The sequence below is a fragment of the Psammomys obesus genome, unplaced genomic scaffold (genome assembly GCF_907164565.1).
Source record: "Psammomys obesus unplaced genomic scaffold, mPsaObe1.curated_primary_1811, whole genome shotgun sequence".
Lineage (NCBI taxonomy): Eukaryota > Metazoa > Chordata > Mammalia > Rodentia > Muridae > Psammomys > Psammomys obesus.
This window is the reverse complement of record NW_026587216.1, coordinates 26,328,512-26,345,231: the sequence shown is the minus strand read 5'-3', so window position 1 is coordinate 26,345,231 and position 16,720 is coordinate 26,328,512. Positions and strand designations below refer to the sequence as shown.

Below are 16,720 nucleotides of genomic sequence, written 5' to 3'. Positions count from 1 at the left end.
AAAAAAAAAAAAAAAAAAAAAAAAAAAAAAACACAAAAGACAAAACTGGGAGTCAAAAGCGGTACCGACATTACCTTTGATGTCCAAGGTCAGGGGGTTCAAGGCAGGGTGAATCTTCCCAGCGTGGTGCTGTGGTTTTAGTTTGTGGCCTTATGTCTTATGCAAAGTAGACAAATCCCATTAGGGCTCGCTTTTTGCGAGATGCTTTTGCATCCATGCCATTAAGCATGCTCTTTGCCTCTTGACGTGAGAGCAAATCCTTTAATCTTCACTTGCAGCTTGTGTCTTCGGCCCTCTGGGATTTTTGCCCATCCTTTTAAGTTTTATACTTCCTGTGGCTGGTCTGTTTTTAGGGGCTATGTCCTGATACAATGCTTCTGCACTATTTTTAATTTTAATCATGGGTTTTCTCGTGTGAGCGCAGTGCTAGGGGACACCAGGAGAGGCCACCGTATCCCCTGGAGCTGGCATTAGAGCTGAGGGCCACTGTGTGGGTGCTGGGAATTGAGTGTGGGTCCTCCGTGGGTGCGATACACACCCGCCGAGCTATCTGTCCAGCCCCATTCTGCACCGTTATCCAGGGAAAAGACTGATTTGATGAGTGACACAAGGGTCATAGACTCTCATGGACTTTCTTATTTTTAACACTCATACTACTTACAGGTATATACTTAGATGGGGAAAAAAAAAGTGTCCTAAGCTCATTCTCCGTATCCCAGAGGACTGGATTTTGCCTGGGTCACTATACACACATACAATATAAACCAAGATTGTTCGAAGTGATTTTTCACTAAAACAGAAAATTAGACATTGTGAATCTGTACCTTTGGGCATGGAGGCTGACGGGCCTTTCTGAATGCTGCACTGAGAGCCTATTCTTCACAGGGCTTGGATTCCCACAGAAGACGCTGTGACTTGGCCCATTTCTGTGCATTTTTGCTAAATGCTAGAGTCACCGTACTCTTTATAAAATATGTGCTAATACTGGCTTGAACACAAAGGCAAGTTTATTTGCATGATTTTAGCGAACGGCTTGGATACAACTTAAAATTCTTGCAAAAATGTGTTTGTCATCTGTTTTGTTTTTTTTTTTTCTTTTAAAGATGCTTTTAGGATATTTCCCCCAAAATTTCTCTTCCTCATCAGAATTTTCTATCTGCCATTCTTCCTGACAAAAGAAGACAGTGAGCTGTTCACGATGAGAAAGAAACCGTAGTTTTTTTTTTTTTTTTTTTTGAGTGATAGTGTGTGCTTTGGGACAAGTGCCATCCCTGACAGGAGAGCCACCAGCAGATGGCAATAGCCCTGCGTGGGATCTCCTCTGCCCACAAATGGCAAGTGCCTGAAGTAAACCGATACTCCAGTGAAGTCACATGCCATTTCTGAGAAACCCGATAGCCTCGGCTGAGAAGGAGCCCATTTACCATTATCTCATCTCTCTGCTCTGTCTGAGTATTCTCCAGCTCAGCGTTTTGCACACGCCACCCCGCAGGTCACACATGGCTTCCGAGCATGTGTTTACCAGTGGAGTCCGCTACCTTCAGCCCTCTCGGAGGAGCTCTTAGCCGTCTTCATCTCCTCGGCTCCCGGGCTTGCCTAAGCAATGTTTTTGAACGCTACATACGGATTGACAAGAACTGAGAAGTAAACCTGGAGGCATGATTCATTGGTGTTCTATCACAATAAAAAAATTTGGGGGTGCTGGAGGGATGGCTTAGGGGTTTAGAGCCCTTGTTGTTCTTCCAGAGGACTTGAGTTTAGTTTTCAGTACAATGCCAGGTAGCCCACACCTGCCGGTAACTCCAGGTTCAGGGGATCTGATGCTCTATTCTTGTTTTCTCTCCACAGATGTGGCTCTGTCTCTCTCTCTCTCTCACACACACACACACACGCACACATGAATGAAAAATAAAAGCTAACCTTTACATAAGAAATCTGGAGCGTTTGCCACTTTATGGGAGCTCTTTTGGTTGTGGCGGGTGGCTCTCTGCTCTGTCTTTATTTCCTGCTTCCCCCGGCCCAGTGGGATGCTCCTAGAATAACAGTGGATTTTCCCTTACAACATCTACTTTGAAGTGTGGTAGATTTCCAGAGACTGACTAGATATGGAAACTTCCAAGTTCTTCGAGGTCTATTTTAAGAAATACCCCCCCCCCCAACAAATAAGTTTTCTTGGCCTTATATGTCTATTTTCACGGATGTTCATGCATTAGAATACCTTTGGTTAGAGCAGAAAATTCATCCAAAATTGTCTTAATCAATAAGGGTATTTGTTACTTTTTATGATAGATTTTGAAATGAAGCAATCCTCTGTGTCAATTAATTTAGAGGCTAGACAAGGTTATTGGGGCCGGGGAATGGTGGGGTACATGTTTAATCCCAGTACTCAGGGAGGCAGAGGCAGGTGGATCACTGAGTTTGAGGCCAGCCTGGTGAGTCCAGGACAGCCAAGGCTACACAAAGAAACCCTGTTTCAAAAAAACAAACAAAAAAAGTGCTTATTGGACAGAGACTGGTGGGATCTTTACTTTGTCAGTTACAGCACTGGCTCATTCTTTATTCCGGTTATCGTCATTGTCCAAAAGCAAGAATACAGGGGTTTCTGGCATGCCTGGGAGTCCTGTTTGTCCTTGAACAGGCCACTGGAGAGAGGACAGGAACTCATCAGCTTTATCAGAGCGATCATTTAGCTTGGGCAGATGGTTGGGAGAAGCTCCCAATGTTTGCTGTGAAAACTTTGGAGCTCATTTCTACCCCAAACCCATCTTTAAGCTGATTTCCATGTTCTGTTAGACCCTTGGAAGTTTGAGCACAAAGTGTCAAAAAGATTTGCAATTTCTGACTGGAAGATATCTTTTTTTTTTTTTTTAATGTGTGAGTAAAAATGTAAAAAAAATGTGAGTAAAAAAAATTCACAGGATTTTTGGATGAATCAGTATGGACCAAAACAGTATATTGTCATGACTACAGCTAAACTCCTTGACGAATTGTTTCAGCTGAGGGGAGCAGGCTTTTGTTTCTAACAATGCTGACATTTAAGAGAGACTTACGTTATTGTTATTATTCTTATTATTTTATTATTATTATTCTATTTTTGAGGTAGGGTCTTTAGCTCAGGTTGGCCTCAAACTCTGTGTAGCTGGCCTCAGCTGAGTATACCAACCTAAGTTGGTCTTCCTGCCTTGATTTCCCGAGAGCTCTGATTGCAAAGGAGTACCGGCAGGCCTGGTTTATTCTGAGGATCAAACCCCCATCCTGGCACACGATGGGCAGCATTCTTCCAAGTGGCTAGACCCCACTGCCCTCGTTTTCATTTTTTGAGACAGGGTCTCCTGTAACCCACCTTTAAAGGACTGGCCTTTAACTCACTATGTAGCAGAGGTCTATCCTCCTGCCTCTACCTCCCTAGTGCTGGCCTGCAGGCACGTACCACCACATGTAGCTTAACCTCAGACATTTCAAAGAAAAGAATTCATGTATGTAACTACTCTAATACTCCATCTTCATTTCCTAAGCTGGCGGTTCCAACCTTCCTTACCCTGCGACCCTTTAACGTAGCTCTTCACGCTGCGGTGACCCCAAAACCATGAAATTATTTCATTGCTACTCCATAACTGTAACTTTGCTACTACAGCGAATCTTAATGTAAAGATGTGTTATGTGGGATATCTGATATGGGATCCCTGTGAAAAGGTCATTTGACCTCAGCGGGGTCATGACCCACAGGTTGAGAAACCACTGTTCTAGACCTTGCTTTCCACCTCACAAAAAAGGGGTGGTGGTGGGAGGGAACCCGGGTCTCAGTGAGGACATGTTTAACCACAAGTATTTCTGCTCGGGTTGATGCGCCTTCAGTCTCAGCATTTAAGTCACAGAGGCAGGTGGATGCCTGTGAGTTCCCGAGCCAGCCAGGTCTACGTGTCGAGTTCGAGGCCAGTCACAGTTACAAAGTGGGACTCAAAAAGCAACAGTGGTTACTCGGTTTGGTGTCTACGTCCTTTCTATTTAACCTATACATAAGCACAGCAGTGTCATATTTAATAATTTTAAAGCCTGTTTGCGATTTAAAAAGTAATTTACTTGGCGGAAGTTTCAAACCCAGGCAGAAAATTCAAGACAGGGCAAAGTGCCTTTGTGTAGTTTTTTACCTGGATATGCCCTCCAGTTTTCCCATCGTCCCACTTGGCTACAACTTCATGCCTATGCTCTTTGAGTCTGTCTTCAGTCTTTCTTTACGTTTCAAGTCTTTGAAAATTGTGTGTGTGTGTGTGTGTGTGTAGAGTTGTATGTGCATGGACGTTGGTTCTTAATCACTGTCCATCTTACTGTTTTCGCTTGTTTGTTTTGTTTTGTTTGAATCAGGGTCCCTCCCTGGGACCTGGGCAGGCCAGCAACACCCAGAGGTCATTCTTTCTGTGCCTCTGAACTTCTGGGAGGTGTGACCTCCCACACCCAGCCTTTTCCTGTGGGTCCTGGGGATTTAATTCAGGCTCTCAGGACTGCATGGCAAGCAGTTTCTGAGGGAGCTGTCTCCACAGCTTAAGATCTTTGGAAAATTTTATGATCCCAGGCTAGCCACTCTGTGGCAAAGTCTTCAATTTGAGTTTTTTCCTTTTCTTTTCTTTCTTTTTTTTTTTTTTTTCCCAAGTATTTCCTCATGAACAGGTAATGTAGGTTTGAAAAGAATTTCATGGCCAGCACCATATATTCTCCTTGAACTGGCTTGAGTGGCCTGTGACGTTGCTTTTCTTCTTACTGGTGGCATGAGCTTTGATCACGTTATTAATCGTGTCTACCTGGATTCCCACGGCAAAGTTGCCTCTGTTTTGTGATGAAGTGAACACTTAGTATAAAAAAATACTTTAAGATTTATTTTACTTTACGTGTATGGCTGCTTTGCCTGAGTGTATGTTTGTGTACCATGTGTGTGCCTGGTGCCTGTAGGAGCCAGAAGGCAGTGTCACTCCGCCCTGGAGTCTTAGATTGTTGTGAGTCATTATGTGGATGTTGGGAATGGAACCCGGGTCCTCTGTCAGAGCGGTAAGTGCTCTTAATCACCGAGCCATCTCTCCAGCCCCTTAAGTGAATACTTTATACGAAAACACAGAGACACAGCGCAAATACCTGTTTTTCATCTAATTGGCAGTCACTAGTTTTAACATCCATTGATGTTTGTTGCTTTCAATCATTATTACAGTGCTTGTTTCTAATTAATTTTTCTAACACTATTGTTCCTTCATTTATTGTTTGGCCTTATGCTGTGCTTTCTTTGTCTCTAGAAACTTATCCATTTATTCATTTAGATCTACATAGACTCACTGATTAGTCAGTCTTTAGTCATCTGTCACTGTCATTTTGACACTCAAAAATCTCTAAGATTTGACCATAGATGTCCTTTCAAAGTGGCTTCTGCATTCTTTTAACGAGTCTTTACTACTCTTTTAGCATTCCCTTACTGATTGGTAAGCCAAAAAAAGTATTTCAGGCTAATTTTATATTTTTCTTGCCCATTCCTGGGTTTCCTTCTGCAAGAAGTACTGTTTATTTTTATTCACACTTGTAGGAGTGTAAAATGGTACGGCCACTATGAAAATCAGTGTTCGAAATTTCCAACAAATTAAAAATATGACTTCCATATAACCCAGCTGTACCAGTCCTGCGTCCATATCCAAGGAGTTGATAGCCCAACACAGTATCCGTGTTGCTGTATTCTTTCCAACACCACTGAAGGAGAAACAGCCTGGATAAATGGCTAATGACAATATAGCCTATATATACAATGGTATTTTATTTAGCTGTAAAGAAAACAGACATAAAATTTGTAGGAGGATGGATGAAGCTTGACGGTATACTATTAAGTGAGAAAACATAGACTCAGAAAGACAAATACTGTATGCTGTTGATTACGTGTGGATCCTAGCTTTTGATGTTTATGTATGTATATAATTTGTTGCATGAAATCACACATCAGTTTTACTACAGCGAATCTGTGAAGACTTCCATTATAAATACTTCAAAATCCATAACATTCATTCTGCCCTAAGTAAAATTGGCTCATGCCTTTGGTAGAGTTGCTTATACACTGTAGTTAACTTGTTTCCTTATTTTTGCACTGTGAGTCATAATAGTATTTATCTTGTAGGATGATTTTAAGGATTAAATATCTCAACAGCTAATAACAAATCTGTGATGTCAATAGCTGTTGTGTTAATCATTCTTTGGTGTTCTATGTTCCCTTTTTGTGCATAAGTATTCATCATGTAAGTTTTTATTACGTTTTCAAAGTTGCCCAAACAAACTTCTATGTTCTGAATGTTTGACTCACCCTGACTTCCTAAGTTACAACTGGATCACTGCTGTTGTAGGGTTTAGATATGGGGTCTTTGGGAAGCAATAGATCACACAGGTGGAAACAAAATGAATGAGGTTGGTGTCTTTATTAAAGGCCGTGGAACTAACTAGCCTCTTCTACTCTGAACACACCAGTTTCTATATTCAGAGTATGAATATACCAGGATATGACCTGGAAGAGGCCTCACCAGAGGCTCACCACGTTGGCTACTAAGCTACTGAGTTGTGGCACTGGCAGAAATGAATTTCTCTATCTGAGGTGCCTTGTGTGGGCTACCTAATGACTAGGACACAAATCATTTCCTGTGTAAAATATTGGTTAAATTTTACCTGCCTCAGTTCTTCCTGTCTTGGATAAATCATCTCTTGACAATTAGCATGTAATCTAGCTACCCTACCCGCTCCTTGCACTCCCATAGCTCTGCTCCATTAAACTTAAAAGAAAGTGTGTGTGTGTTATCATACCATCACAAGTGCATGGAGGTCAGAAGACAGCTTTTAGAGTTCAGTTGTTGCTTTCCATCTTGTTGAGGAAGGGTCTCTCTTGTATCTTCTGCAGGCACTAGAAACTCCTGACTAATTGGCCTTTGAACTTCTGACTTGTCCTTTGTGTCTTTGCCTCCCGTGTCAACAGGAAGGCTGAGTTTACAGATGTGTGTCTCTGCATCCAGTTTTCACACCAATTCTGGGGATCAAACTCAGGTCTTCTGGCTTGCAAAAGTATTTTTGCTTGCCGAGTCATCTCCCAGCCCTCTCCCTCTTTTACACACACAAACACACACACACACACACACACATTTTTTTCATATTTTTTATATATGTGTTTTGTTATGTATGTGTTTATTTATATATCACATGCACATATATTAAGTGGGCCTTGGGTGGCCTTGGGTAGGTAATAAAATCACAAGGGTGGAAGTAAAACACAAGAGATTGGTGCCCTTTTGGAGGCCAGAGAACTAAGTATCTCCTTCTACCCCATAAAGATACCCAGGGCAGCTGCAGGCTGTGACCCCCAAGGCACCTAGCTAGAGCCTCGACACTGGCCCCTGACCTCCAGAACAAAGCGTTTCTCTCGTTGATGACAAACTTTCAGGCAGATGCAGTGATGCTGTGGCTGAGATCTTGTAAAAGTGGCCAAGTCCTCAGGACCTCATGGAGTATCAACTAGAAATGGAGCTGTGTTACATACAGCACAGGGCTTTGGTAGGATGTAAATGAAACAGTTAACACACAAGTGTTAGATATTATCACTGTAAGTGAGGGAAGTTGATTTGGCCTTTGAAATTTTGTGATAGTTGATCTTGATTGTCAAGATTAACTGGGTTTGGAATCACCACGGAAACACATCTTGTAGGGCAGGGTCCTGGACCCAGTAAGGAGGAAGGAAAGGCAAGTGGAGTCATTCCTGGACGACTGTGTTTGCAACGCTGTGCTTCAGCACCACACCTTCCCCTCTAGAGTGCTCTGGACCTTGTTAGCCAGAGTAAGCTCCTTTTCTCCCCCAAATTGCTTTGACCAGACATTTTGTCACAGCCACGAGAACAGTAAGTAACACCACTTTGTTCTGTCTTCCACGTTGTATCTGCCCCAATGTGACAAACAAAGAAACAAACAAAGAAACAAACAAACATCTCCAGAGAGTTGATGGTAAGTAGATCTGAAAATAAACTAAATTAGAAAGTTCAGAAAGGATGTGATGCGTTTGGGACGGTGAAATCCAAGACATCACAGAGCTATTGAGAGTTATAACCCTCTCCCCTCCTCTGGGTTTCAGTACTGGGATTACAGCTAAACACCGTGATGGGTCTAGAGTTTTAAAGAGTGTGGAATCTGGATGCTGATGGCTAGACTCAGATCCTAGCCTCTCTGCTGTGAATGCCTGGGCAGGTACCTCAGTGCACTCACCTGTGAGATGAGCACAGTCAATACTAACCACACAGTGCTTTGCTCAAAGGTAAGTTAATTACGAAAGGCACCACCTGCCCCTTCAACTGCCAATCAGCAACTTCCTCATGTAGGAAGGAAGGTTCCCTGCCAATCATCTCCTACAGTTTCTGTGCTCCTTTCCGTTATGTGAAAGCAGCTGCATCCTATAGTCTCACGTATGTTTATGTTATGTTTATACATATAACATAACATCTTTTTACATGTATCCATTCTACTGATTTTGATTGCCAGGAGTATGGGTGAGCCCTATTCATTCAGCCTTTGTTCACATAAACACACAAGGCTGTCCCAGAGGCTTGTATGGAACTGAGGCAGGTCGCCGCGATGGTTGCCTAGAGGGTGTCTGGATGGCTGGGAAGAGGGGAATCTGCCCAGGCCACCCCCTTCCCATTCACCTATGCAGAGGCTTAGTAAGTCTGGACTATTATGCTTGTAATTTAAAACCCCATGTCATCTCTTAAACCATTGGCACTTTTTTTTAATGTCTTCAATTTGAGGTCAGGGTTTTTCACTTCAGACTCAAAGTCCCTAGTAAAATAGATGCCTTTGTTCTTATATTTTGGTAGAATGCTTAATTTTTGAGCAACTATTTGGTGCTTGTTTTAGATATATCAGGATAGTAAAGAGAAGGTTTTGAGCATAATTTTTCTTTAAAACATAGATTATAATTCATATCTGTTCAGGTATTTTATAAAACGCATCATGCAATTTTAAAACGCAATCATTCATTTTATATTATATATATTATTCATATATTCATTATATTTATATTATGTAATTATTCATCTAATAAATGTCAGCCAACGGTACAGTCAAAGAGAAAGTGTAAGTTTACACACACACATTCATCGGTTTCCTCCCCCAGATCAAAAGCTATTTCTGTTCTTATTACTATGCAGGCAAGACAGATATTAAATAAAAGTTATGTAAACATAAGAAAATTATAGCTGAAGTGAAAGCATAGTGTTGAGAGAGGGTGCTAAGAGCAGAAAGATCTCAGCCAAGGGAGGCTTGGCAGAGGGCAGGGGCTCTGAGCTGTAAGCTGAAGGACAAACAGAAGTTACCCCGGCCAAGGAGTCAGGGTAGCAAATAAAGAGAATACTATCTCCAGAGAGATAGTGTGTGCAAAAGTCTTGAGGCAGGAGGATGCATGGATGGTTTGATGGGTAAACAGGTGATCACTGTGCTTGGGTTCAGAAGCAACGGGTGGGGTAAGAAGGTCATTGAGCAGGAACCAGCGTAAGCAGGGTCTTGTGGACGGTGTTGAGTAATGCAAGCCGACCAGAATGAGATCTCTAAGGTGTTGTGAGATGCTTAGGATGTGTGTTCTGATAGAGGAAGGAGAGGCAATAAGGGAAAAAAGCGAAGGTGGAGGAAGAGGGCAAAGGAAGTAGGAATCCCCAAATGGCCACTAACTAGAACTGTGACACCATCACTGTCCACACATGAAATACAATTCACTATAGGTGTAGGACTTGCAAGATAATGCAGAATTTACACAAAGTGTCTGCTTACAGAATGCTAAGAAAGAGTCTTAATTCCTGACAGGCACTGATTTAAATCTGTGTGATGCCTCAGTCTATCCTGACTCTCCATCACCTCATGTATATCTATATTAGGAGTAAGGCTGAACTTTAATTTGGATGGAAAGCTTGACTAGGCAGCCCTCCTGTGTCTCTCTGAGAAGCTTTGAATGCTAAACTATTGAAATGATTCGAGCAAGGAAAGAATGATGCTGTCAGATATACATATTGATGAAATGGCTTTCAAAATAAATTGGTTTTCTAGGGCCAGAGGGAATTAGAAAAGATCAATGAGGTGACTGACGGCAGTGATAAAAGAATATGTTGGAGTGAGGTCAAGGGATTTGAAAAGGAGCAGATTGTGCCTTTCTTTGTTTAGGATGAAACAGAGCAAACAACTAGATAGTCTTCAACCTTGTAGATGCTGCCCTGTATTGAATCTAGAATTAAATAACTAGACTGGCAGGGAAACAAAGATGGCTAGCTTGTGGCAACATGACGATCCTTCTTTACACATGACGATTTTTCACATACAAGTATGTTCAAAATACTTATTTCCAGCAAAATGCTTTATTTATTTTTTTTGAGAATTTCACATATGCATACAATATATGTCAATCAAACTCCCCTTATATATTTTTAAGATTTATATATATGAGATATGTTTGTATGTGTGTGTGACTGTGCATGTTTGTGTATTTTCATGCTAAGGCATGCACGTGGACATTAAACACCTCTGACGTCAGTCCTTGCCTTTCACCTTGTTTGAGACGGGCTCTCTTTTCTTGTTTTCTGTTGTGTTTGCAAGGCTAGCTGGCCTTTGAGCTTTCAGGCGTTCTCCTCTCCCTGCCCCCTACCTCCCCACAGAAATGCTGGGTTTGCGGATGCCTACATCTCCTAGTAGGATTCTGGGATTGCAGATGTGTGGCACTGCCTCTGGCTTTCACACGGATGCTGGTCCCTCAAGCTCATGTCCTCCTGCTTGCAGAGATTACACTCCCATCCACTGAGCTATCTCTCTAGCTCCCCGAAGTACTAAATCTCTCATTTGTTAAAGAGCTCTTCCCCTTGGGTATGCAGATCACACACTTTTCATGTTTTAATACTTAGTTTTGACTCTAAATGTCTGTAGGTGTGGGTGTATGCACATGTTCCTGTCAGTGTGGGTACATATGTGTGTGAGTGGGTGTGGAGGCTAGAGGTCTGTGTTGAGTGTGTTTCTTAATGTCTTTCAGCAGACCTAGAGCTCATTAATTCAGCCAGGCTGGCTGGCTAGTGAGCTCCAGGAATCTGTCAGTCTCTGCATCCCCCTTCCTAGCCCTGAGGTTGTAGACAGATGGCCACTGCTATACCTGTATTTTGTAGGAGTGCTGGGAGTACAAACTCGTGTTCTAGTGCTCACAGGTCAGGCCCTGCGTTGATCATCAGCCAGATCCCAGCCCTAGTCTTGTTTCTAATTTTTTAAACATTTATTCATTTACTCACTCACTCATTAATTCCTATCTATCTATCTATCTATCTATCTATCTATCTATCTATCTATCATTTATCGTCTATATATTTTGGTTTTTAAGTCAGGGTTTCTCTGTGTAGCCTTGGCTGTCCTGGAACCTACTTTGTAGACCAGGCTGGCCTCAAACTCACAGAGATCCACCTGCCTCAGCCTCCTGAACGCTAGGATTAAAGGTGTTTGCTCTCACTTATTAATTAATTAATTGTGTGCACCACAGGGTACGTGTGTGAGGGTCAGAGGACAGCTTGGGGGGATTGGTTCTCTCCTTCTACCAGGTGTGTGGCAGGAACTGAACTCAGGTCACCAGGCTTGGCAACAGGCACTTTTACCAGATGGGCAGTTTTGCTGACCCTGGCTTTGTTTTGCTGATCAACATTTATTGGACATGAAGCTATCTGAGTTTATGAGCTTTAAATCTGTGCTTTTTCTCCCTTCAATCCTGTAACATGCAAAATTCAGAAAAAAATAAATGATTTCAGTTTAATTTTTAATATACTGGGGGTTAAAAGTACAAGAAAAAGGAGTTGAGTCCTTGAGAGCATGAATATCATGTCACAAATGTCGGCAGTGGTTCAGGCTCTGCTCTCCTTTCCATTTCATCTCTCCCACCCCCCCCGAATGCCCAGAATAATTGATTATCTATGTTTGATCCTACTAGCATTGAAGCGTAAAAGGCAGAACGCGAAGACAAATATAATGAAATTTCACATTTTGCTCTGCCTACCCTTTTCTTTCCAACTAACCTAAGTTAATAAAACTTTACCCCCAAAGCCTTTGAAATTTCATCATGGGCTTTCTGAAAGAAGTGAAAATTGACCTAGGAGCTCTTGACCTATACCTTGGAGGCTACTGAAAGTCTGGCCTCATAATTCAATGCCCAGTGACAGCTCTGCCTATAAACCACTTCTTCATTCCAGTGGCATTTCAGGTTTGTCTCCCTGAAATTCCAGTGACAGGGAAGCCTGTTGCTTCTCTGCTTGGGACTGCAGTGGCTGTGTTTGCGGAGCCGCTTGCTGTCTCCAGGATAAGCCCCAGAGAATTTGGATTAACCCCGAGTCTCTACATCTCACATTATCCAGGGCTGATGATTTCCCAGACCACCTTTCCGGATCTCAGACCCCACTACCAGGCTTTATCAGGAAACTACAAAAGTGCGACTGTCCAGCTGCGCTCTCTCCAGGCAAGAATAAGATCTGTAACTACTCCGGGGCAGAAGCTGAGGAGTCCTGACATCTTGTATTGACTTTTAGCATTTTTTTTTTTAAGGAAAGCTATATATCATATATCATAATTGCTATATATCATAAAGCTTGTCTCCTCATATTCTATTAGGGTTTGAAATTGATGACCCAGCAAAGGTGGCAGCAGTGATTTTGTCTAGTAGAGTTTGCTTAAAGGAGTATTTTCCCCAAGGAAGGATTTGTCTTTCTGACAGCAGCAGGAGAACTTTCATTTATATTGATCAAAGGTCCTTTGGGGACCTTTCCTCCCCTTCTCTTTTTTAAAACAAAGCAAAGCAGAGCAGAACAAAGACAGGGAGGAGGAATGTCAAAGTGGGGATCAGCATGAACATTCTATACCATTCAGAACTTTGTTATCTTCACAATGCTTGCTCTTTTAAAGCCTACTCTTCTGTTAAGAAATAGTTCCTCCATTGAAGTATAAGGCCGGTGCGAGGCGTGAATCTTGCTCTCTCAGCACTTAAAAATAGGAAATCGAGGAAGTGACCAGTTATAGTTGGAGTTTCATGAGATGTTAAGTCTGGGCGATCCACTGTAGGTTTTCTGAAATGTTTTTGTCCACCTGGGTGGGTTTAAAGGGGAGCTCAGGACAGGGAGGACTAGAAGACCTCACAGCATGCGTACAGTGTGTGGGAATGCCTAAAACCTAGGGTGGTCCTGGGCATGGTGGCAGTCATCTGTATTCTCAGTTCTGGGAATGAAGAGGTAGGAGAAGCAGGAGTTCAAGGACACCTCAGCCACATAGTTGGAGGCTATCCTGGGCTACAAAACAGCCTTTCTTGATAAAAAAAAAAAAAAGACAATATAGATAAAGTAATAAACCCCTATGGTATTCTTCATATGAGAACTGGGCCTGTGCTTCTGAAAGACCCATACTCTAATCCTTAACGTGTTTCAGTTTGCCTTTAGAAAAGTCAGTCCGGCAGACACCTGAGACCCCAAGCAGGAGAAATTGCTGGCTGCAATCAAAGCTTTATAACACCAGAGATGCCAGGAGCGTGGAAGCTTCTCTGCCTGTGGGTGAAAAGCAACTGTGTTGAGGTGATCTGTCCTCAAAATTCTTGCTTTAGCGCACTCAGTAGTGGAGTGAGAACTGGTCATTTCTAAGCCGGGGTGAGTAAATGCCTTTCAAAACAATAATAGCTCTTATTTCCTGCTTCACAAGTTTAGAGTTTCAGCAGTCCTCAGAAACTGCCATCTAAGTTTTATGGAGGAGAGAGCTGAGACCTAGGAGACCAAGGCACTTGCTCAAGTTCACCCATCTATATAGAAATCTCACGTTAGGAGAACCTGTCCTTGGACCCGGTCCATCTCCGAAGACTGTGTCCTTCCACCAGGTGTCCAGTGCGTTCCTCCTTAACACTTCATCTTCCTGGAAGTGTGACCCGGAAGAGCGGCGAGGACAGCCAGAACTCGGGATGGGGAAAGGAAACGACTGGGAATGTTACACTCTAACCTGGGTCAGGCAAGTTGACAGTGATGTGATGAGCTAGGTAGAGGCATTTCTGCTGGGTCGGGGGACACACTCTGTTAGGAAGATTAATTGAAAGGCTTGGAGGAGATTTCTTTGTCTCGGACAAAAAGAATAATGCTGAGGGACTTTATATTTCCAGCTGTGGAGCGATTCCCTTCTACAGCTGAGTCGATTATCTAATAGACTGATAGGCATGATAGCTTATCGGACTACTTATTGGACTTGTCCTAGTATTAAGATTGCTTCAGAAGAGCTTTAATGACATGGGTAGTATCCTTGTAGATAGATCTGCCCAGCTTTGCTCTGAAGCTCACAGCCACACTGAGGGCTATAAGTCAGCCCAAAGCGGTCTGCTTTGTTACCAAGAGGCGTCTGGATTACTGTGGAATTTTGTCTATAAACTGGAGTCAAAACCGTGTTGACAATAAGTAAGGCGCAGGTGAAAAAAAAAAAAGAATTCTTCACAAGAGTTAGGAACACAGTTCCATGGGAGAGAGCTTGCCTAACATGTGTGTTCAATTCCCAGCAAAGGAAGAAGAAAAGCCATAAATTATTTTGCATTCGCAGAGGTCTATAATGTTGGTATTTAAACAAACGTGTCTTATGGTATATATTAGTCATATATAATAATGGGTGCAGTGATTTGAATGGAAAATGTCTCCCATGGAAGCTTGGATTTGAACATGTGGTTCCCAACTGGTGGCACATTTAAAGAGGTTACGGCACCTTTAGGAGACGCAGCTTTGTTGGAGGGAGTACAAAACTGGGGGTGGGATTTGAGGCTCCATAGCCTCACCTCACTGTCTGTTACAGCTCTCTGCTTCCTGTTTGTGGGTGAAATGTGATCCCTCTGCTTCCTGCCTGTGTAAGGCCAGCCTCAAGCTCCGGCTGCTCCTGCCTTGATAGACTCTATCCCTCCGGAACTGTAAGCCAAGTTGAATCCTTTTCCCTGTCATGGTATTTTATTTTAGCAACAGAAAAGTGACTAATGCAATGAGTTCCCTCAGAGCATCCCCTTCTATACCCTCTTTTTCCCCTCCGATAATCTACTCTCCCTCACACTCTGATGTCTTTTTCATGTGTGGCCTATTGAGTCTTATTATCCTTGTTTACAGAAACACAGGCACCCTCGCAGCACTGAAGAAAATGTCTCTGAACCGCACATCAGCTGATAACTACAATAAATCCCCAAAGCCCAGTGAGCCCCTCCTTTTTCTGTGAGAAAGCGCTGATGGGTCAGTCTCGTGTCCATCTTATCATATCTCTTCTGAGGTCAAGAGTATAAGGGCCATGTCATGCCCATGAGTCAGCATTCTGTATTGCTCTCTGACCAGGCTGGTCACAAATTTATGATCTCGTTGCCTCAGCTTCCTGTTGGTATTCATGTCTCACTTGTACACCTACAGAAATGACACTTTATGAAAGTTAAATGAGTGATTTTAGGCTAACGAAGCTATCTTTGCTTTTTGTTTGCAGAGTCTTCTTTTGAATTTGCTGTGTAGTATAGCCTCACCTTAGCTTTCCAGGTACCAGTATTTCTTTTCTTGCACGCTTAAAGAATCTAGGAGTTCTGAAGATAAACATGACCATTACTAGGCTGACACATTAGTCTATTTCTTTTTTTTCCTTTTTGAGATAGGATCATTCCTTGAATTTGCAATATAGCTCAGGCTGCTCTTTAACTTGCCATCCTCCTACCTCAGAACATTCTAAGTTCTGATTGAGTGCTGGAATTATCAGTGTGCGCCACATTTATGGCAAGAGAGCTATGAAGAGCTAGAGCTTACTTTTTCTTTATTGTATCTTGCCATCTTTTTCTTTTTTAAATTGGGCACCTTTCCTTGCCCATGGAATAGAAATGTAAACAGAATAAAGCCATAGTAGTGTACGTTAAGGGTGATCATTTTAAATGAGGGGTACAGTAACTTTTACACAAGAGATTGCCTATAAGTATTCCTGTTGTATACCACGTCACTATGGTATCTGAATCTTCCTGTTATCATACCGTAGTAACCATACCATGTCACTATGGTATCTGAGTCTGCTCTGGAAGCACGATTCTCATTCCAAAGTAGAGATCATTTCTTTCTACTGATAAGTCTGTAATCTCTCTGTGCCCCATTTTTTATGTCTGTTGTGTTTCATTTCTAATCTCTTGTGTAGCGCCTAGCACCTAGTAGGGTAGAAAATAGTATATAATATGAAGGAAGAGCCTGGAGCTCTTTGTTTTTAATTTCTTTCTATTCTAAATTCTGATTGAGGCCTAGTTAGTAACTATAGTTTCTTTAAATACTGTGTCAATCTCATTTATAAGGTTGTCATGAGAATTATCCGGTATGATGTTTGGTAATTTCCCAGTATAACAGAATTTCTTGATTGGAGCTTTATTGAGTACATGTAAAGGGTAAATTACAGCCTGGACTCGCTGTACAGTGTTAGTAGAAAGCTGGGGAATATGCTGGTGCAGAGATACCGAAGCTACAGAGACACCGAAGCAGAGGCAAGACCACACCTGTTTTCAAACAATTGTGATAATTTTCACTGACCAAATTCCACAAATCTGCCAGACGGTGTCAGAGAAAATAGAAATCATACTGCTGGCTCAGGACCTGTACACAGTTTCATGGTGCCCATCTTGGAGACTGAGCTGAAAAGACTGATATCTTAC

The 16,720-nt window shown here is 42.3% G+C and overlaps 1 protein-coding gene across 1 annotated transcript in view; it reads left to right on the top strand.

Annotated features, from left to right (window-relative positions):
• Positions 1 to 13,513, top strand: part of Xkr9 (XK related 9) — a 99,725-nt gene extending 86,212 nt beyond the window's left edge. The window contains exon 5 of the mRNA XM_055603233.1: positions 13,477 to 13,513. Coding sequence (XP_055459208.1) covers positions 13,477 to 13,487 — 11 coding nt within the window. The 3' untranslated portion in view covers positions 13,488 to 13,513. The remainder of the gene's footprint in view (positions 1 to 13,476) is intronic.
• The last annotated feature ends 3,207 nt before the right edge of the window (positions 13,514 to 16,720 follow it).